We start from the raw sequence: 22,960 nt of genomic DNA on the forward strand, positions 1-22,960 counted from the left end.
GCAGCTGGGAGGGATTCGCATCTCGACTAAGGAGAGGGAACGGAGGATCACCAACCGCCTGTGCCTCTATTGCGGATTTGATGGACATTTTGTTAATTCATGTCCAGTAAGAGGCCAGAGCCCATCAGTAAGCGGAGGGCTACTGGTGAGCGCTACTACTCAGGTCTCTTCATCTAGATCCTGTACTACTATGTCGGTCCATCTACGCTGGACCGGTTCGGGTGCTACATGCAGTGCCTTGATTGACTCTGGGGCTGAGGGTTGTTTCATGGACGAAGCATGGGTTCGGAAACATAACATTCCTTTCAGACAGTTAGACAAGCCTACGCCCATGTTTGCCTTAGATGGTAGTCATCTTCCCAGTATCAGATTTGAGACACTACCTTTAACTCTCACAGTATCTGGTAACCACAGTGAGACTATTTCTTTTTTGATTTTTCGTTCACCTTTCACACCTGTTGTTTTGGGTCATCCCTGGCTAGTATGTCATAATCCTTCTATTAATTGGTCTTGTAATTCTATCCTATCCTGGAACGTATCTTGTCATGTGAAGTGCTTAATGTCTGCCATCCCTCCCATTTCTTCTGTCCCCACTTCTCAGGAGGAACCTGGCGATTTGACAGGAGTGCCGGAGGAATATCATGATCTGCGCACGGTCTTCAGTCGGTCCCGAGCCAACTCCCTTCCTCCTCACCGGTCGTATGATTGTAGTATTGATCTCCTTCCGGGGACCACTCCTCCTCGGGGTAGACTATACTCTCTGTCGGCTCCCGAACGTAAGGCTCTCGAGGATTATTTATCTGTGTCTCTTGACGCCGGTACCATAGTGCCTTCTTCCTCTCCGGCCGGGGCGGGGTTCTTTTTGTTAAGAAGAAGGACGGTACTCTGCGCCCCTGCGTGGATTATCGAGGGCTGAATGACATAACGGTTAAGAATCGTTATCCGCTTCCCCTTATGTCATCAGCCTTCGAGATTCTGCAGGGAGCCAGGTGCTTTACTAAGTTGGACCTTCGTAACGCTTACCATCTCGTGCGCATCAGAGAGGGGGACGAGTGGAAAACGGCGTTTAACACTCCGTTAGGGCATTTTGAGTACCGGGTTCTGCCGTTTGGTCTCGCCAATGCGCCAGCTGTTTTTCAGGCATTAGTTAATGATGTTCTGAGAGACATGCTGAACATCTTTGTTTTTGTCTATCTTGACGATATCCTGATTTTTTCACCGTCACTCGAGATTCATGTTCAGCACGTTCGACGTGTTCTACAGCGCCTTTTAGAGAATTGTCTCTACGTAAAGGCTGAGAAGTGCTCTTTTCATGTCTCCTCCGTTACTTTTCTCGGTTCCGTTATTTCCGCTGAAGGCATTCAGATGGATTCCGCTAAGGTCCAAGCTGTCAGTGATTGGCCCGTTCCGAGGTCACGTGTCGAGTTGCAGCGCTTTTAGGTTTCGCTAATTTCTATCGGCGTTTCATTCGTAATTTCGGTCAAGTTGCTGCCCCTCTCACAGCTCTTACTTCTGTCAAGACGTGTTTTAAGTGGTCCGGTTCCGCCCAGGGAGCTTTTGATCTTCTAAAAGAACGTTTACGTCCGCTCCTATCCTCGTTACTCCTGACGTCACTAGACAATTCATTGTCGAGGTTGACGCTTCAGAGGTAGGCGTGGGAGCCATTCTATCCCAGCGCTTCCAGTCTGACGATAAGGTTCATCCTTGCGCTTATTTTTCTCATCGCCTGTCGCCATCTGAGCGCAACTATGATGTGGGTAACCGTGAACTGCTCGCCATCCGCTTAGCCCTAGGCGAATGGCGACAGTGGTTGGAGGGGGCGACCGTTCCTTTTGTCGTTTGGACAGACCATAAGAACCTTGAGTACATCCGTTCTGCCAAACGACTTAATGCCCGTCAAGCTCGTTGGGCGTTGTTTTTCGCTCGTTTCGAGTTTGTGATTTCTTACCGTCCGGGTAGCAAGAACACCAAGCCTGATGCCTTATCCCGTCTGTTTAGTTCTTCTGTGGCTTCTACTGATCCCGAGGGGATTCTTCCTTATGGGCGTGTTGTCGGGTTGACAGTCTGGGGAATTGAAAGACAGGTTAAGCAAGCACTCACGCACACTGCGTCGCCGCGCGCTTGTCCTAGTAACCTCCTTTTCGTTCCTGTTTCCACTCGTCTGGCTGTTCTTCAGTGGGCTCACTCTGCCAAGTTAGCTGGTCATCCCGGTGTTCGAGGCACTCTTGCGTCTATTCGCCAGCGCTTTTGGTGGCCGACTCAGGAGCGTGACACGCGCCGTTTCGTGGCTGCTTGTTCGGACTGCGCGCAGACTAAGTCGGGTAACTCTCCTCCTGCCGGTCGTCTCAGACCGCTCCCCATTCCTTCTCGACCATGGTCTCACATCGCCCTAGACTTCATTACCGGTCTGCCTTTGTCTGCGGGGAAGACTGTGATTCTTACGGTTGTCGATAGGTTCTCTAAGGCGGCACATTTCATTCCCCTCGCTAAACTTCCTTCCGCTAAGGAGACGGCACAAATCATTATCGAGAATGTGTTCAGAATTCATGGCCTCCCGTTAGACGCCGTTTCAGACAGAGGCCCGCAATTCACGTCACAGTTTTGGAGGGAGTTCTGTCGTTTGATTGGTGCGTCCGTCAGTCTCTCTTCCGGGTTTCATCCCCAGTCTAACGGTCAAGCAGAGAGGGCCAATCAGACGATTGGTCGCATACTACGCAGCCTTTCTTTCAGAAACCCTGCGTCTTGGGCAGAACAGCTCCCCTGGGCAGAATACGCTCACAACTCGCTTCCTTCGTCTGCTACCGGGTTATCTCCGTTTCAGAGTAGTCTGGGTTACCAGCCTCCTCTGTTCTCTTCCCAGCTTGCCGAGTCCAGCGTTCCCTCCGCTCAAGCGTTTGTCCAACGTTGTGAGCGCACCTGGAGGAGGGTGAGGTCTGCACTTTGCCGCTACAGGGCACAGACTGTGAGAGCCGCCAATAAACGCAGGATTAAGAGTCCAAGGTATTGTTGCGGCCAGAGAGTGTGGCTTTCCACTCGCAACCTTCCTCTTATGACAGCTTCTCGTAAGTTGACTCCGCGGTTCATTGGTCCGTTCCGTGTCTCCCAGGTCGTCAATCCTGTCGCTGTGCGACTGCTTCTTCCGCGACATCTTCGTCGCGTCCATCCTGTCTTCCATGTCTCCTGTGTCAAGCCCTTTCTTCGCACCCCCGTTCGTCTTCCCTCCCCCCTCCCGTCCTTGTCGAGAGCGCACCTATTTACAAGGTACATAAGATCATGGACATGCGTTCTCGGGACGGGGTCACCAATACTTAGTGGATTGGGAGGGTTACGGTCCTGAGGAGAGGAGTTGGGTTCCGTCTCGGGACGTGCTGGACCGTTCACTCATTGATGATTTCCTCCGTTGCCGCCAGGATTCCTCCTCGAGTGCGCCAGGAGGCGCTCGGTGAGTGGGGGTACTGTCATGTTTTGTCATTAATTATCATGTCTTGTCCCTGTGCTTCCCCTTCTATTCGTTTCCCTCTGCTGGTCTTATTAGGTTCTTTCCCTCTTTCTATCCCTCTCTCTCCCCTCCCTCTCTCTCTCTCGCTCTCTCTTCTCTCTATCGTTCCGTTCCTGCTCCCAGCTGTTCCTATTCCCCTAATCATCATTTAGTCTTCCCACACCTGTTCCCGATCCTTTTCCCTGATTAGAGTCCCTATTTCTCTCCTTGTTTTCCGTTCCTGCCCTGTCGGATCCTCATCTATAATTCACCTTGCTGTGTCTATGTTTTGCCCTGTCGTGTCGTGTTTCCCTCAGATGCTGCGTGGTGAGCAGGTGTCTGAGTCTGCTAGGTTCAAGTGCCTTCCCGAGGCAACCTGCAGTTCTCGATCAAGTCTCCAGTCTGTTCTCGTCTTTACGAGTAGTATTATGCTTTTTGTTTTGTAAAGTTTCTTACTGGATTAAAAACTCTGTTTTCGCCAAGTCGCTTTTGGGTCCTCATTCACCTGCATGACAGGCAAGTTATTGTGGGAGGGCTGTTCTTTGTTACTGCGCCCCAAAGTTAACTAGACACGGTAAAAATATTGTCAGGGATGTATGATGATAACAACAACATCTCGACAACAGACGTTGTTCTTTTCTTTTGTCCTTATTAAACAACCAGACGCTTATTGTGTGAGCAGACTTTTGCCCTCATACAACCAGACGCTTATTGTGTGAGCAGACTTTTGTCCTTATTAAACAACCAGACGCTTATTGTGTGAGCAGACTTTTGTCCTCATACAACCAGACGCTTATTGTGTGAGCAAACTTTTGTCCATATACAACCAGACGCTTATTGTGTGAGCAAACTTTTGTCCTTATACAACCAGACGCTTATTGTGTGAGCAGACTTTTGCCCTCATACAACCAGACGCTTATTGTGTGAGCAGACTTTTGTCCTTATTAAACAACCAGACGCTTATTGTGTGAGCAGACTTTTGTCCTCATACAACCAGACGCTTATTGTGTGAGCAAACTTTTGTCCATATACAACCAGACGCTTATTGTGTGAGCAAACTTTTGTCCTCATACAACCAGACGCTTATTGTGTGAGCAAACTTTTGTCCTTATACAACCAGACGCTTATTGTGTGAGCAAACTTTTGTCCTCATACAACCATACGCTTATTGTGTGAGCAGACTTTTGTCCTCATACAACCATACGCTTATTGTGTGAGCAGACTTTTGTCCTCATACAACCAGACGCTTATTGTGTGAGCAGACTTTTGTCCTTATACAACCAGACGCTTATTGTGTGAGCAGACTTTTGTCCTCATACAACCATATGCTTATTGTGTGAGCAGACTTTTGTTGTTCTCTGTTCTTTAATCTAAAACATTTTGCAGGTCTACAACATAATAATCTCTAACAACGGCCATATATTGTATGTGGACGTTTGTGTCCACTAATTGCTTATTCCTTTGTTATCATGGTCTTTAAATGGACTTGGTGTAGGGTGCTATTATTACGGAAGGTTAATTAGTAACTGTGTGTGTAACCTGAGCAGGTGTTGGAGGTTGATAGTGGCAGGGAGGAATAGCTTCATGCTGACACCTTTTTGAGGCGTGAAACAATCTTGGGCTACAGTCACAGTATAACTTCAATAGCTTGAGGGTAAATGGCATCCACAATTGCATGCTGACACCTTTTTGAGGCGTGAAACAATCTTGGGCTACAGTCACAGTATAACTTCAATAGCTTGAGGGTAAATGGCATCCACAATTGCAGTGTGTGTGTGTGTGTGTGTGTGTGTGTGTGTGTGTGTGTGTGTGTGTGTGTGTGTGTGTGTGTGTGTGTGTGTGTGTGTGTGTGTGTGTGTGTGTGTGTGTGTGTGTGTGTGTGTGTGTGTGTGTGTGTGTGTGTGTGTGTGTGTTCAGGGTGGACACTTCAGAAACGATACCTGATGGTTTTGTACGTAGCTCTTTTAATACCACGCTGAACGTACAAGTTCTCTCAAGGACACTTGACCTGAATTACTGCACTAGAATAGGCTCTTAGTTCTCTCAAGGACACTTGACCTGAATTGCTGCACTCGAATAGGCTCTTAGTTCTCTCAAGGACACTTGACCTGAATTACTGCACTAGAATAGGCTCTTAGTTCTCTCAAGGACACTTGACCTGAATTACTGCACTAGAATAGGCTCTTAGTTCTCTCAAGGACACTTGACCTGAATTACTGCACTAGAATAGGCTCTTAGTTCTCTCAAGGACACTTGACCTGAATTACTGCACTAGAATAGGCTCTTAGTTCTCTCAAGGACACTTGACCTGAATTGCTGCACTAGAATAGGCTCTTAGTTTTCTCAAGGACACTTGACCTGAATTACTGCACTAGAATAGGCTCTTAGTTCTCTCAAGGACACTTGACCTGAATTACTGCACTAGAATAGGCTCTTAGTTCTCTCAAGGACATTTGACCTGAATTACTGCACTAGAATAGGCTCTTAGTTTCACTAAAGTGGATCCCCCCCTCACTGCCAATTCATTTAGTTGTACTGCATGGCAGAATGATTGTTGGAGATTGCTGACTGATGATGAGCGATTCATCTCACTGAGATCTTTTGTTAGTCCCTCTAATTGACTTTAACTGAACATCACAGCTATTGTTTTTGTTAAACCAGATTGAATCTTAATAGTGTACTATTTTTAAAACGGCAGGGAATGTAGAGATCGATCGGTTGTAATGGGGGGGCTCAGACAAGAATGGCTCAAACCCCCATATACAGTATGTAGTCTGGGTCAGCTCAAACCCCCATTGCCAGGGGTATATGTTGTCCTGAGTCAGCTCAAACTCCCATTGCCAGGGGTATATGTTGTCCTGAGTCAGCTCAAACCCCCATTGCTAGGGGTATATGTTGTCCTGAGTCAGCTCAAACCCCCATTGCCAAGGGTATATGTTGTCCTGAGTCAGCTCAAACCCCCATTGCCAGGGGTATATGTAGTCCTGAGTCAGCTCAAACCCCCATTGCCAGGGGTATATGTAGTCCTGAGTCAGCTCAAACCCCCATTGCCAGGGGTATATGTAGTCCTGAGTCAGCTCAAACCCCCATTGCTAGGGGTATATGTTGTCCTGAGTCAGCTCAAACCCCCATTGCCAAGGGTATATGTTGTCCTGAGTCAGCTCAAACCCCCATTGCCAGGGGTATATGTAGTCCTGAGTCAGCTCAAACCCCCATTGCCAGGGGTATATGTAGTCCTGAGTCAGCTCAAACCCCCATTGCCAGGGGTATATGTAGTCCTGAGTCAGCTCAAACCCCCATTGCTAGGGGTATATGTAGTCCTGAGTCAGCTCAAACCCCCATTGCTAGGGGAATATGTAGTCCTGAGTCAGCTGCCAGTTCCATTTTTCTGCTACCGATGACTGGAACGAACTACAAAAATCTCTGAAACTGGAAACGCTTATCTCCCTCACTAGCTTTAAGCACCAGCTGTCAGATCAGCTCACAGATTACTGCACCTGTACACAGCCCATCTATAATTTAGCCCAACTACCTCCCTCTCTACTGTATTTATTTATTTATTTATTTTAATCCTTTGCACCCCATTATTTCTATTTCTACTTTGCACATTCTTCCACTGCAAATCTACCATTCCAGTGTTTTACTTGCTATATTGTATTTACTTTGCCACCATGGCCTTTTTTTTGCCTTTACCTCCCTTCTCACCTAATTTGCTCACATCGTATATAGACTTATTATTCTACAGTATTATTGACTGTATGTTAGTTTTACTCCATGTGTAACTCTGTGTTGTTGTATGTGTCGAACTGCTTTGCTTTATTCTTGGCCAGGTCGCAATTGTAAATGAGAACTTGTTCTCAACTTGTCTACCTGGTTACATAAAGGTGAAAAAAAAGGACTTTTACAGACAGTGTGGGGATAATATCTAATGTCAAGCTAACAGAACACAGAGCTTTGAGTATCCTGCCTTCATCTGTCTCTCCCTCCTTGGTCTGAGAAGACTAGATGTCTCTAGGACAGTAGTCACCAACCGGTCGATCGCAGGTCGATCTTCAAGTCATTCGTAGTCGATCACCAAACATTTCTGTGATATAAGCCATAGATAAAGGCTGTGATAAAAGCCAACGATAGAGGCTGTGATAAAGCCAACGATAGAGGCTGTGATACAGGCTGTGTTAGAGGCTGTGATAAAGCCAACGATAGAGGCTGTGATACAGGCTGTGTTAGAGGCTGTGATAAATCCAACGATAGAGGCTGTGATAAATCCAACGATAGAGGACGTGATAAAAGCCAACGATAAAGTCTGTAATAAAGACAACGATAGAGCCTGTGTTAGAGGCTGTGATAAAGCCAACGATAGAGGATGTGATAAAACCAACGATAGAGGCTATGATAGTGGCTGTGATAAAGCCAACGATAGAGGCTGTGATAGAGTCTGTGTTAGAGGCTGTGATAAAGCCAATGATAGAGACTGTGATAAAGCCAACGATAGAGGCTGTGATAGAGGATGTGATAAAGCCAACGATAGAGGCTATGATAGAGGCTGTGATAAAGCCAATGATAGAGGCTGTGATAAAGCCAACGATAGAGGCTGTGATAAAGCCAACGATAGAATCTATGATAGAGGCTGTGATAAAGCCAATGATAGAGACTGTGATAAAGCCAACAATAGAGGCTATGATAGAGGCTGTGCTAAAGCCAACGATAGAGGCTATGATAGAGGCTGTGATAAAGCCAATGATAGAGGCTGTGATAGATACTGTGTTAGAGGCTGTGATAAAGCCAATGATAGAGGCTGTGATAAAGCCAACGATAGAGGCTGTGCTAAAGCCAACGATAGAGGCTGTGATAGAGGCTGTGCTAAAAGCCAACAATAGAGGCTATGATAGAGCCTGTGATAAAGCCAACGATAGAGGCTGTGATAGATACTGTGATAAAAGCCAATGATAGAGGCTGTGATAGAGGCTATGATAAAGCCAACGATAGAGGCTGTGATAAAGCCAATGATAGAGGCTGTGATAAAAGCCAACGATAGAGGCTGTGATCAAGCCAATGATAGAGGCTGTGATAAAAGCCAACGATAGAGGCTGTGATAAAGCCAATGATAGAGGCTGTGATAAAGCCAATGATAGAGGCTGTGATAAAAGCCAACGATAGAGGCTATGATAGAGGCTGTGATAAAGCCAATGATAGAGGCTGTGATAGAGGCTGTGTTAGAGGCTGTGATAAAGCCAACGATAGAGGCTATGATAGAGATTGTGATAAAGCCAACGACAGAGGCTATGATAAAGCCAACGATAGAGGCTATGATAGAGGTTGTGATAAAGCCAACGACCGAGGCTGTGATAAAAGCCAACGATAGAGGCTATGATAGAGGCTGTGATAAAGCCAATGATAGAGGCTGTGATAGAGGCTGTGATAAAGCCAACGATAGAGGCTATGATAGAGGCTATGATAAAGCCAATGATAGAGGCTGTGATAGAGCCTGTGATAAAGCCAACAATAGAGGCTGTGATAAAGCCAACGACAGAGGCTGTGATAGAGGATGTGATAAAGCCAATGATAGAGGATGTGCTAGGGGCTGTGATAGAGGCTGTGATAAAGCCAACGACAGAGGCTGTGATAAAGCCAACGACAGAGGCTGTGATAGAGGCTGTGATAAAGCCAACGACAGAGGCTGTGATAAAGCCAACGACAGAGGCTGTGATAGAGGCTGTGATAAAGCCAACGACAGAGGCTGTGATAGAGGATCTGATAAAGCCAATGATAGAGGCTGTGATAGAGGCTGTGATAAAGCCAACGACAGAGGCTGTGATAAAGCCAACGATAGAGGCTGTGATAGAGTCTTTATTTTTGATTGTGTTGTGCTGTTGGTCGTAGATGAACTTGATTCAGAAGCCCTGAGCATCGGGTAAACAAAGTGTTTCCATTTTAAACCATTTCATTTGTCTGAAAAGACTAACTCCGCCTACCTGGTGGACTGGGAGATCTGCGCTGGCCAATCGGATAGCTCAAATCATCGTTCCTACAGCTTCCCCGGCCAGAAGCAAAGTTTGATACTAGCCTACATGAGATTTCATAACTTTTAAAACCCTGACCACAGAGAGAGAGTGTCAGAATACAGCAAAGACCTGCTGTTTTTATGCTTGAGTTTACATCTACGTTTTTATTCAGCACTGTCAACACTGTCTTTATTCAACATTATTACAAACCATATAACGTGCTTCTCTCTACTTCCAGTCCCACTGCAGCTGCAATGAATGAGTAGCCAAGTGTATCGTCAGCCCCGCGTGTTTAAATATTACTGGCAGCTCATCATGTCTATTTTAATACGGGAGCAAATTCCCGCAGCAATATTCCAACATCTAGTGGAAAGCCTTCAGAGAAGAATGGAGGCTGTTATAGCAGCAATGTTCCAACATCTAGTGGAAAGCCTTCTCAGAAGAATGGAGGCTGTTATAGCAGCAATGTTCCAACATCTAGAGGAAAGCCTTCCCAGAAGAATGGAGGCTGTTATAGCAGCAATATTCCAACATCTTGTGGAAAGCCTTCCCATAAGAATGGAGGCTGTTTTAGCAGCAATGTTCCAACATCTAGTGGAAAGCCTTCCCAGAAGAATGGAGGCTGTTATAGCAGCAATGTTCCAATATCTAGGTGAAAGCCTTCCCAGAAGAATGGAGGCTGTTATAGCAGCAATGTTCCAACATCTAGTGGAAAGCTTTCCCATAAAAATGGAGGCTGTTATAGCAGCAATATTCCAACATCTAGTGGAAAGCCTCCCCAGAAGAATGGAGGCTGTTTTAGCAGCAATGTTCCAACATCTAGTGGAAAGCCTTCCCAGAAGAATGGAGGCTGTTATAGCAGCAATGTTCCAACATCTAGAGGAAAGCCTTCCCAGAAGAATGGAGGCTGTTATAGCAGCAATGTTCCAACATCTAGTGGAAACCCTTCCCAGAAGAATGGAGGCTGTTATAGCAGCAATGTTCCAACATCTAGAGGAAAGCCTTCCCAGAAGAATGGAGGCTGTTATAGCAGCAATGTTCCAACATCTAGTGGAAAGCTTTCCCAGAAGAATGGAGGCTGTTATAGCAGCAATGTTCCAACATCTAGTGGAAAGCCTCCCAGAAGAATGGAGGGTGTTATAGCAGCAATGTTCCAACATCTAGTGGAAAGTCTCCCCAGAAGAATGGAGGCTGTTATAGCAGCAATGTTCCAACATCTAGTGGAAAGCTTTCCCAGAAGAATGGAGGGTGTCATAGCAGCAATGTTCCAACATCTAGTGGAAAGCCTCCCCAGAAGAATGGAGGCTGTTTTAGCAGCAATGTTCCAACATCTAGTGGAAAGCCTTCCCAGAAGAATGGAGGCTGTTATAGCAGCAATGTTCCAACATCTAGAGGAAAGCCTTCCCAGAAGAATGGAGGCTGTTATAGCAGCAATGTTCCAACATCTAGTGGAAACCCTTCCCAGAAGAATGGAGGCTGTTATAGCAGCAATGTTCCAACATCTAGTGGAAAGCTTTCCCAGAAGAATGGAGGGTGTTATAGCAGCAATGTTCCAACATCTAGAGGAAAGCCTTCCCATAAGAATGGAGGCTGTTATAGCAGCAATATTCCAACATCTAGAGGAAAGCCTTCCCAGAAGAATGGAGGCTGTTATAGCAGCAATATTCCAACATCTTGTGGAAAGCCTTCCCATAAGAATGGAGGCTGTTTTAGCAGCAATGTTCCAACATCTAGTGGAAAGCCTTCCCAGAAGAATGGAGGCTGTTATAGCAGCAATGTTCCAATATCTAGGTGAAAGCCTTCCCAGAAGAATGGAGGCTGTTATAGCAGCAATGTTCCAACATCTAGTGGAAAGCTTTCCCATAAAAATGGAGGCTGTTATAGCAGCAATATTCCAACATCTAGTGGAAAGCCTCCCCAGAAGAATGGAGGCTGTTTTAGCAGCAATGTTCCAACATCTAGTGGAAAGCCTTCCCAGAAGAATGGAGGCTGTTATAGCAGCAATGTTCCAACATCTAGAGGAAAGCCTTCCCAGAAGAATGGAGGCTGTTATAGCAGCAATGTTCCAACATCTAGTGGAAACCCTTCCCAGAAGAATGGAGGCTGTTATAGCAGCAATGTTCCAACATCTAGAGGAAAGCCTTCCCAGAAGAATGGAGGCTGTTATAGCAGCAATGTTCCAACATCTAGTGGAAAGCTTTCCCAGAAGAATGGAGGCTGTTATAGCAGCAATGTTCCAACATCTAGTGGAAAGCCTCCCCAGAAGAATGGAGGGTGTTATAGCAGCAATGTTCCAACATCTAGTGGAAAGTCTCCCCAGAAGAATGGAGGCTGTTATAGCAGCAATGTTCCAACATCTAGTGGAAAGCTTTCCCAGAAGAATGGAGGGTGTCATAGCAGCAATGTTCCAACATCTAGTGGAAAGCCTCCCCAGAAGAATGGAGGCTGTTTTAGCAGCAATGTTCCAACATCTAGTGGAAAGCCTTCCCAGAAGAATGGAGGCTGTTATAGCAGCAATGTTCCAACATCTAGAGGAAAGCCTTCCCAGAAGAATGGAGGCTGTTATAGCAGCAATGTTCCAACATCTAGTGGAAACCCTTCCCAGAAGAATGGAGGCTGTTATAGCAGCAATGTTCCAACATCTAGTGGAAAGCTTTCCCAGAAGAATGGAGGGTGTTATAGCAGCAATGTTCCAACATCTAGAGGAAAGCCTTCCCATAAGAATGGAGGCTGTTATAGCAGCAATATTCCAACATCTAGTGGAAAGCCTCCCCAGAAGAATGGAGGCTGTTTTAGCAGCAATGTTCCAACATCTAGTGGAAAGCCCTCCCAGAAGAATGGAGGCTGTTATAGCAGCAATGTTCCAACATCTAGAGGAAAGCCTTCCCAGAAGAATGGAGGCTGTTATAGCAGCAATGTTCCAACATCTAGTGGAAAGCCTTCCCAGAAGAATGGAGGCTGTTATAGCAGCAATGTTCCAACATCTAGTGGAAAGCCCTCCCAGAAGAATGGAGGCTGTTATAGCAGTAAATGGGGGACCAACTCCTTATTAATGACCATGATTTTGGAATGAGATGTTTGATGAGCAGGTGTCCATATACTGTTGGTCATGTAGTCTATGAGAAGGTAGTAAATATCTGATTTGTTAAAGTTGACTTAAAACTTATCCGTTCTGTCCAGGTATGTAAAGGGACACCCTCCCAAAGCTGATTTCATCTGTCCTAACCACTAACCCTAACCCCTAGTTCTATCCCCAACTTTCATATAACTATCATTCTGTTCTGTCGCAGGTGTGAGATCAGAGACACTCACCTGGTTGAGGAGAGCATCCCGGAGACCCTGAAGATCAATAACCCCTCCTCTAGTCCTCTAACAGATCCGATAGGATGCTATAGGACCGATCCTAAAAGGTATGAGATTAGAGACACTCACCTGGTTGAGGAGAGCATCCCGGAGACCCTGAAGATCAATAACCCCTCCTCTAGTCCTCTAACAGATCCGATAGGATGCTATAGGACCGATCCTAACTTTCCTTCTGCTTCCATGTTCCAAGGTATGAGATCAGAGACACTCACTTGGTTGAGGAGAGCGTTCTGGAGACCCTGAAGATCAATAACCCCTCCTCTAGTCCTCTAACAGATCCGATAGGATGCTATAGGACCGATCCTAACTGTCCTTCTGCTTCCATGTTCCAAGGTATGAGATCAGAGACACTCACCTGGTTGAGGAGAGCGTTCTGGAGACCCTGAAGATCAAATCTGACTTCCTCAACTTCAAGCCCCGCCCCTTTAACATGCGGGAGTTCTACGACCGGACGGGCCACGAAATCAAGGACATGCTACTGTCATGCTACTACCGCGGCATGGAGTGCAGCGCTGAGGACTTCACTGTGGTGAGTCACCATGTAGCATCTGGTTGTAACTCTGTGATGCTAAGCTGTCTGCCCTCTGCTGGCTACGTGAACACAGCTAATCACCGTGGTGTTGTTAGCATAGAGTGTAGGACTGACTGGGTCTGACCTTCCTCTAATGGTTTTTATCTGATGCAGCTGATCATCCACCATCAAAGTGGTGAGTGACATTGTAGCGCGTGCAACGGAGGTGGTTCGGAGAATTATGCTCAGTAACCTTACCTGAGACCAGAAGACTTGTCTTAACGCTACAAGGTCAATTCTAGGCTCTAGATCAATTCTAGGCTCTAGGTCAATTCTAGGCTCTAGGTCAATTCTAGGCTCTAGGTCAATTCTTGGTAAATTCTAGGCTCTAGGTCAATTCTAGGCTCTAGGTCAATTCTAGGTCAATTCTAGGCTCTAGGTCAATTCTAGGCTCTAGGTCAATTCTAGGCTCTAGGTCAATTCTAGGTCAATTCTAGGTTCTAGGTCAATTCTAGGCTCTAGGTCAATTCTAGGTCAATTCTAGGCTCTAGATCAATTATAGGCTCCAGGTCAGTTTCAGGCTCTAGGTCAATTCTAGGCTCTAGGTAAATTCTAGGCTCTAGGTCAATTCTAGGTCAATTCTAGGCTCAAGGTCAATTCTAGGCTCTAGGTCAATTCTAGGTCAATTCTAGGCTCTAGATCAATTATAGGCTCTAGGTCAGTTTCAGGCTCTAGGTCCATTCTAGGCTCTAGGTCAATTCTAGGCTAATTCTAGGATCTAGTTCAATTCTAGGCTCTAGGTCAGTTTCAGGCTCTAGGTCAGTTTCAGGCTCTAGGTCAGTTTCAGGTTCTAGATCAATTATAGGCTCTAGGTCAGTGGTCTAACACCATCAGTTGGTGTGCAGAAGCCCCAAGTTGGTTGGATACCAGTTGTTTCCACATATACCAGGCAACTCTGTCCTGGTTTCTGTCTCTGTGGGATACAGCGGTGAGAAATACTGAATTTCTTCATCTGGTCTGGAAACTCTGTGAAGCTAGGTTCCCACCGCTGGCTACATTAATACAGGGCATCCCTGTGCTGTAGCATGGAGCTCCAGACCCGGCCTTTCTGTGATGGATTTATCTGATCCATCGGAATAACAATGGAGCATAGGTGGTTCAGTGAACTACGCTGTGGTGATGAGTGACCTAGCCTGAGACCTAAAGATTTGTGTTAGCTTAGCTTTAGTTCAACAACAGCTTAGCTTTAGTTCAACAGGCTAATACAGTCTGGTGGAGTTTATGTAGCTTATGCCTAGCTTTAGGTCAGCGGGCTAACACAGTCTGGTGGTGTCTATGTAGCTTATGCCTAGTTTTATGCCACGTAACCTCAGTGTAGTAGAGTCCACATAGCCTCTGTGTAGTAGAGTCAACAAAACCTCAGTGTAGTAGAGTCCATGTAGTAGCCTCCGTGTAGTAGAGTCCACGTAATCTCCGTGTAGTAGAGTCCACATAGCCTCTGTATAGTAGAGTCCACGTAACCTCCGCGTAGTAGAATCCACGTAACCCCCGTGTATTTGAGTCCACGTAACCTCAGTGTAGTAGAGTCCACGTAACCTCAGTGTAGTAGAGTCCACGTAACCTCAGTGTAGTAGAGTCCACGTAACCTCAGTGTAGTAGAGTCCACGTAACCTCCGCGTAGTAGAGTCCACGTAACCTCCGCGTAGTAGAGTCCACGTAACCTCCGCGTAGTAGAGTCCACGTAACCTCCGCGTAGTAGAGTCCACGTAACCTCCGCGTAGTAGAGTCCACGTAACCTCCGCGTAGTAGAGTCCACGTAACCTCCGCATAGTAGAGTCCACGTAACCCCCGTGTAGTAGAGTCCACGTAACCTCCGTGTAGTAGAGTCCACGTAACCTCCGTGTAGTAGAGTCCACGTAACCTCCGTGTAGTAGAGTCCATGTAACCTCCGTGTAGTAGAGTCCACGTAACCTCCGTGTAGTAGAGTCCACGTAACCTCCGTGTAGTAGAGTCCACGTAACCTCCGTGTAGTAGAGTCCACGTAACCTCCGTGTAGTAGAGTCCACGTAACCTCCGTGTAGTAGAGTCCACGTAACCTCTGTGTAGTAGAGTCCACGTAACCTCCGCGTAGTAGAGTCCACGTAACCTCCGTGTAGTAGAGTCCACGTAACCTCCGCGTAGTAGAGTCCACGTATCCTCCGTGTAGTAGAGTCCACGTAACCTCCGTGTAGTAGAGTCCACGTAACCTCCGTGTAGTAGAGTCCACGTAACCTCTGTGTAGTAGAGTCCATGTAACCTCCGAATAGTAGAGTCCATGTAACCTCCGTGTAGTAGAGTCCACGTAACCTCCGTGTCATAGAGTCCACGTAACCTCAGTGTAGTAGAGTCCACGTAACCTCTGTGTAGTAGAGTCCATGCAGTAGCCTCCGTGTAGTAGAGTCCACAAAACCTCAGTGTAGTAGAGTCCCTGTAGTAGCCTCAGTGTAGTAGAGTCCACGTAACCTCAGTATAGTAGAGTCCACATAACCTCAGTATAGTAGAGTCCACGTAACCTCCGTATAGTAGAGTCCACGTAACATCCGTATAGTAGAGTCCACGTAACCTCCGTGTAGTAGAGTCCACGTAACCTCCGTGTAGTAGAGTCCACGTAACCTCTGTGTAGTAGAGTCCACGTAACCTCCGTGTAGTAGAGTCCACGTATTCTCCGTGTAGTAGAGTCCACGTAACCTCCATGTAGTAGAGTCCACATAACCTCCGTGTAGTAGAGTCCATGTAACCTCCGTGTAGTAGAGTCCACGTAACCTCCGTGTAGTAGAGTCCACGTAACCTCCGTGTAGTAGAGTCCACGTAACCTCCGTGTAGTAGAGTCCACGTAACCTCCGTGTAGTAGAGTCCACGTAACCTCCATGTAGTAGAGTCCACGTAACCTCCGTGTAGTAGAGTCCACGTAACCTCCGTGTAGTAGAGTCCATGCAGTAGCCTCTGTGTAGTAGAGTCCACATAACATCCGTGTAGTAGAGTCCACGTAACCTCCGTGTAGTAGAGTCCATGCAGTAGCCTCTGTGTAGTAGAGTCCACATAACATCCGTGTAGTAGAGTCCACGTAACCTCCGTGTAGTAGAGTCCACGTAACCTCCGTGTAGTAGAGTCCACAAAACATCTGTGTATTAGAGTCCAAGTAACCTCCGTGTAGTAGAGTCCACGTAACCCCCGTGTAGTAGAGTCCATGCAGTAGCCTCCGTGTAGTAGAGTCCACGTAACCTCCGTGTAGTAGAGTCCACGTAACCTCCGTGTAGTAGAGTCCACGTAACCTCCGTGTAGTAGAGTCCACGTAACCTCCGTGTAGTAGAGTCCACGTAACCTCCGTGTAGTAGAGTCCACGTAACCTCTGTGTAGTAGAGTCCACGTAACCTCCGCGTAGTAGAGTCCACGTAACCTCCGTGTAGTAGAGTCCACGTAACCTCCGCGTAGTAGAGTCCACGTATCCTCCGTGTAGTAGAGTCCACGTAACCTCCGTGTAGTAGAGTCCACGTAACCTCCGTGTAGTAGAGTCCACGTAACCTCTGTGTAGTAGAGTCCATGTAACCTCCGAATAGTAGAGTCCATGTAACCTCCGTGTAGTAGAGTCCACGTAACCTCCGTGTCATAGAGTCCACGTAACCTCAGTGTAGTAGAGTCCACGTAACCTCTGTGTAGTAGAGTCCATGCAGTAGCCTCCGTGTAGTAGAGTCCACAAAACCTCAGTGTAGTAGAGTCCCTGTAGTAGCCTCAGTGTAGTAGAGTCCACGTAACCTCAGTATAGTAGAGTCCACATAACCTCAGTATAGTAGAGTCCACGTAACCTCCGTATAGTAGAGTCCACGTAACATCCGTATAGTAGAGTCCACGTAACCTCCGTGTAGTAGAGTCCACGTAACCTCCGTGTAGTAGAGTCCACGTAACCTCCGTGTAGTAGAGTCCACGTAACCTCCGTGTAGTAGAGTCCACGTATTCTCCGTGTAGTAGAGTCCACGTAACCTCCATGTAGTAGAGTCCACGTAACCTCCGTGTAGTAGAGTCCATGTAACCTCCGTGTAGTAGAGTCCACGTAACCTCCGTGTAGTAGAGTCCACGTAACCTCCGTGTAGTAGAGTCCACGTAACCTCCGTGTAGTAGAGTCCACGTAACCTCCGTGTAGTAGAGTCCACGTAACCTCCATGTAGTAGAGTCCACGTAACCTCCGTGTAGTAGAGTCCACGTAACCTCCGTGTAGTAGAGTCCATGCAGTAGCCTCTGTGTAGTAGAGTCCACATAACATCCGTGTAGTAGAGTCCACGTAACCTCCGTGTAGTAGAGTCCATGCAGTAGCCTCTGTGTAGTAGAGTCCACATAACATCCGTGTAGTAGAGTCCACGTAACCTCCGTGTAGTAGAGTCCACGTAACCTCCGTGTAGTAGAGTCCACAAAACATCTGTGTATTAGAGTCCAAGTAACCTCCGTGTAGTAGAGTCCACGTAACCCCCGTGTAGTAGAGTCCATGCAGTAGCCTCCGTGTAGTAGAGTCCACGTAACCTCCGTGTAGTAGAGTCCACGTAACCTCCGTGTAGTAGAGTCCATGCAGTAACCTCCGTGTAGTAGAGTCCACGTAACCTCCGTGTATTAGAGTCCACGTAACCTCCGTGTAGTAGAGTCCACATAGCCTCCGTGTAGTAGAGTCCACAAAACCTCAGTGTAGTAGAGTCCATGTAGTAACCTCTGTGTTTTAGAGTCCACATAACCTCCGTGTAGTAGAGTCCATGTAGCCTCCGTGTAGTAGAGTCCATGTAACCTTCGTGTAGTAGAGTCCATGTAGCCTCCTCGTTGTGGAGTCCATGTAGCCTCATTGTGGTAGAGTCTGTGTAGTTGAGTCTGTGTAGTTGAGTCTGTGTAGTTGAGTCCATGTAGTAGCCTCCATGTAGTAGAGTCCATGTAGTAGAGTCCATGTAGTAGCCTCCATGTAGTAGCCTCCATGAAGTAGAGTCCATGTATCCTCGGTGTAGTAGAGTCCATGTATCCTCGGTGTAGTTGAGTCCATGTAGTAGAGTCCATGTAGTAGAGTCCATGTAGTAGAGTCCATGTAGTAGAGTCCATGTAGTAGTTTCCATGTAGAAGAATTGCTGATCACATTTTTAACTGGCGCCTTGTGTATTCTACTATTCTGACTCTCAACAGTATGTTGAGATCCCGACTGAGCCCCCCCCTCCCCAATCCCCAACAAAAATGATATATTTGTAATATTTTTTGGGGTTCGGCGTAAGCTATCACTTATGTTGTTGATGCCTGGAGCCGGCCCTGCTCAGTAACACATAAATACCTCCGTTTGTGCCTCTCTTCTTCAGATGTTTTCATCCTGTTAAGTCAAATAGTCAAAATGGACGTGAAACAAAAGTAGTGGTGGTTGCGACACATTTCAAAAGGACTTGTTGACTTTGAGGTGTCAGGGCTGTTGTGAAGACGTCTGCGGTTCCTGTTTCCGTTTGAATGAAAACAACCATTTACCTGGATTAACGTGGATTTCTACCGTCGCAGTGCTTCATTCCGCTCTGCCACGGCAACGAATAAAAAAACCTCATTGAAATGATATGATTGATGTGAAATGCAAAGCCACGCAGGTGTATCTTTCATCTGAAAACTGTATCATTGACTTCTTTGATCAACTGCCAAAATAGTCAGTGACCTAACATGAGTTCCTGTGTCGACTACAAGGATACTGCTGTGGCTTTCCTCTCCTCTCCTCTCCTCTCCTCTCCTCTCCTCTCCTCTCCTCTCCTCTCCTCTCCTCTCCTCTCCTCTCCTCCTCTCTCTCCCCCTCCTCTCCTCTCCTCTCCCCTCCTCTCCTCTCCTCTCCTCTCCTCTCCTCTCCTCTCCTCTCTCTCTCTCTCTCCTCTCCTCTCCCCTTCTATCCTCTCCTCTCCTCTCCCTCTCCTCTCCTCTCCTCTCCTCTCCTCTCCTCTCCTCTCCTCTCCTCTCCTCTCCTCTCCTCTCCTCTCCTCTCCTCTCCTCTCCTCTCCTCTCCTCTCCTCTCCTCTCCTCTCCCCTTCTATTCTCTCCTCTCCTCTCCCCTTCTCTCCTCTCCTCTCCTCTCCTCTCCTCTCTCCTCTCCTCTCCTCTCCTCTCCTCTCCTCTCCTCTCCTCTCCTCTCCTCTCCTCTCCTCTCCTCTCCCCGCCCTTCACTGTCCCTCTGCTGAGGTAAAATGTTCACGGTCTGAAAGACACACCTTTCCCTATGGCCCTTAGAAATGTGTACTGCCAGGTACTGTAATGTGCTCTACTCTGCCGTGAGGGTCCTGTAGTATCATAATGTAGTATCATACTGTAGTATCATAATGTAGTCTATACTCTGCTGTGAGGGTCCTGTAGTATCATACTGTAGGATCATACTGTAGTATCATACTGTAGTATCATAATGTAGTCTATACTTTGCTGTGAGGGTCCTGTAGTATCATAATGTAGTATCATACTGTAGGATCATACTGTAGTATCATAATGTAGTATCATAATGTAGTATCATACTGTAGTATCATACTGTAGTATCATAATGTAGTATCATACTGTAGTATCATACTGTAGTATCATAATGTAGTATCATAATGTAGTATCATAATGTAGTATCATACTGTAGGATCATACTGTAGGATCATACTGTAGGATCATAATGTAGTATCATACTGTAGGATCATACTGTAGTCTCTACTCTGCTGTGAGGGTCCTGTAGTAATGTGATGTCTCTGTGTTTGTTTGTGATGATGTGGGATGTAATGGAGATTAGACCTGTTCAGCTAACAGCTCAGCAGAGAGCACTCATTTGTGTCTGTCCCAAATGGCACCCTATTCCCTACATAGTGCACTAGTTTTGACCAGAAGTAGTGCACTATGTAGGGGATGTGATGCAATTTGAGATGCAAATCAAATGGTGTGTGAAGAGTCATCCTCCTCACACACACGTACACACACACGTACACACACACACACACACACACACGCACGCACACACACGTTTACACAGACACACATAGACACCACACACACTCACGTACAGATGTGTTTTTTCAGTGTAAGTTGATTTAATCAACTTGAAAATGAAAGCAACTGAACAATTTTTAATTTTTAATTTTATTAGTTTGAATTGACCCTTGTATTTGTTATTTTTTTGGGAAGTTTTGCCCTTTCAAACGGAATATGTCCAGGCCCTCTCATTGACATGATGATACTTGAAGCCACTTGGTTTACGTCTGTATTCATAGAAACGGTATTTCACGTCTCACTTGATGCTAGCCGCAGACTTTTGTGGAAGTGGTCTCTTCCTGATTTACACAGTGCCCCTTGACTTTTCCCACATTTTGTTATGTTACTGCCTTATTCTAAAATTGATTAAAAAAAAAGAAAATCCTGAGCAATCTGAACTCAATTCCTGAAAATGACAAAGCGAAAACAGGTTTTTGTATATGTTTAAAAAAAAACAGAAGTACCTTATTTACATAAGTATTCAGACCCTTTGCTATGAGATCCGAAATTGAGCTCAGGTGCATCCTGTTTCCATTGGTCATCCTTGAGATGTTTCTACAACTTGATTGTAGAAACAGTCCACCTGTGGTAAATTCAATTGATTTGACATGATTTGGAAAGGCACACACCTGTGCCATATAAGGTCCCACAGTTGACAGTACATCTCAGAGCAAAAACCAAGCCATCAGGTGGAAGGAATTGTCTGTACTGAGTACTGAGACGTGATTGTGTCGAGGCACAGATCTGGGGAAGGGTACCAAAACATGTCTGCAGCGTTGAAAGTCCCCAAGAACACAGTGGCCTCCATCATTCTTAAATGGAAGAAGTTTGGAACCACCAAGACTTATACTAGACCCGGCCAAACTGAGCAATCCGGGGAGAAGTGTCTTGGACGGGGAGGTGACCATGCTGTGGGGATGTTTTTCAGCAGCAGAGACTGGGAGACTAGTCAGGATCGAGTGAATGATTAATGGAGCACAGTACAGAGAGATCCTTGATGAAAACCTGCTCCAGAGCACTCAGGACCTCAGACTGGGTCGAAGGTTCACCTTACAATAGTACAACAACCCTAAGCACACAGCCAAGACAACGCAGGAATGGCTTCGGGACAAGTCTCTGAATGTCCTTGAGTGTCTAACCCGTGCCCGGACTTGAACCCAATCAACCATCTGTGGACAGACCTGAAAATATCTGTGCAGTAACCCTTCCCATCCAACCTGAGAAAGCTTGTGAGGATCTGCAGAGAAGAATGGGAGAAACTCCCCAAATACAGGTGTGCCAAGCTTGTAGCGTCATACCCAAGAAGACTTGAGGCTGTAACCACTGCCAAAGGTGCTTTGACAAAGTACTGAGTAATACGTTATGTAAATGTGATATTTCTGTTTTTCATTTTTAATAAATTTGCTAGTATAAATAAAAAAAATAACTGGTTTTGCCTCATTATTGGGTATTGTGTGTCGATTGATGAGGGGGAAAAAAACTATTTAATCAATTTAACAATAAGAAAATGTGTAAAAAGTCAATTGGTCTGAATGTTTTCCCAATGCACTGTCTTTGGGTGTCTGTGTGTCTCAATCCATCTCTCTTTCCATATTGACTTGCATGCTGACAGCACTGAACATTTACACACACTAGTGTGATACCTGAACGTAGAAAAACAACAATATTGGATGTTCTAAGTTTACAACGATGCTTAATTAAACCACACCAGGAGACCACTTTTGAGGTCTTTGAAAAACCTATGAAATTAGAATTTTTGAGTGTAGTTACACTTGCTCGCACCAAGTACTGTTGTTGGGTTAGCGCTGTTTCCGTAGCACAGGCACCTAGCACTGTTGTTGGGTTAGCGGTGTTTCTGTAGCACAGCCACCTAGCACTGTTGGGTTAGCGGTGTTTCTGTAGCACAGCCACCTAGCACTGTTGTTGGGTTAGCGGTGTTTCTGTAGCACAGGCACCTAGCACTGTTGGGTTAGCGGTGTTTCTGTAGCACAGGCACCTAGCACTGTTGGGTTAGCGGTGTTTCTGTAGCACAGGCACCTAGCACTGCTGTTTGGTTAGCGCTGTTTCTGTAGTATACAGGGTGGTATGCTGCTGGCATAAATAAATCAGTTAGTGGGTGTGCACATCAAACACATGGAATGGTATCAAACACATGGAATGGTATCAAACACATCAAACACATGGAATGGTATCAATCACATGGAATGGTATCAAACACATGGAATGGTATCAAACACATGGAATGGTATCAAACACATGGAATGGTATCAATCACATGGAATGGTATCAAACACATGGAATGGTATCAAACACATGGAATGGTATCAAACACATGGAATGGTATCAAACACATGGAATGGTATCAATCACATGGAATGGTATCAAACACATGGAATGGTATCAATCACATGGAATGGTATCAAACACATCAAACACATGGAATGGTATCAATCACATGGAATGGTATCAATCACATGGAATGGTATCAAACACATCAAACACATGGAATGGTATCAAACACATGGAATGGTATCAAACACATGGAATGGTATCAAACACATCAAACACATGGAATGGTATCAA

At 46.1% G+C, this 22,960-nt stretch overlaps 1 protein-coding gene across 1 annotated transcript in view; it reads left to right on the plus strand.

Moving 5' to 3' along the window:
* LOC124002425 (acid-sensing ion channel 1-like) overlaps positions 1–22,960 on the plus strand; it is a 445,922-nt gene that overhangs the window by 36,743 nt on the left and 386,219 nt on the right. Inside the window, exon 2 of the mRNA XM_046309795.1 lies at positions 13,177–13,372. Within this exon, the coding sequence (XP_046165751.1) occupies positions 13,177–13,372 (196 nt within the window). The remainder of the gene's footprint in view (positions 1–13,176; positions 13,373–22,960) is intronic.

Source organism: Oncorhynchus gorbuscha, linkage group LG18 (assembly GCF_021184085.1).
Source record: "Oncorhynchus gorbuscha isolate QuinsamMale2020 ecotype Even-year linkage group LG18, OgorEven_v1.0, whole genome shotgun sequence".
Lineage (NCBI taxonomy): Eukaryota > Metazoa > Chordata > Actinopteri > Salmoniformes > Salmonidae > Oncorhynchus > Oncorhynchus gorbuscha.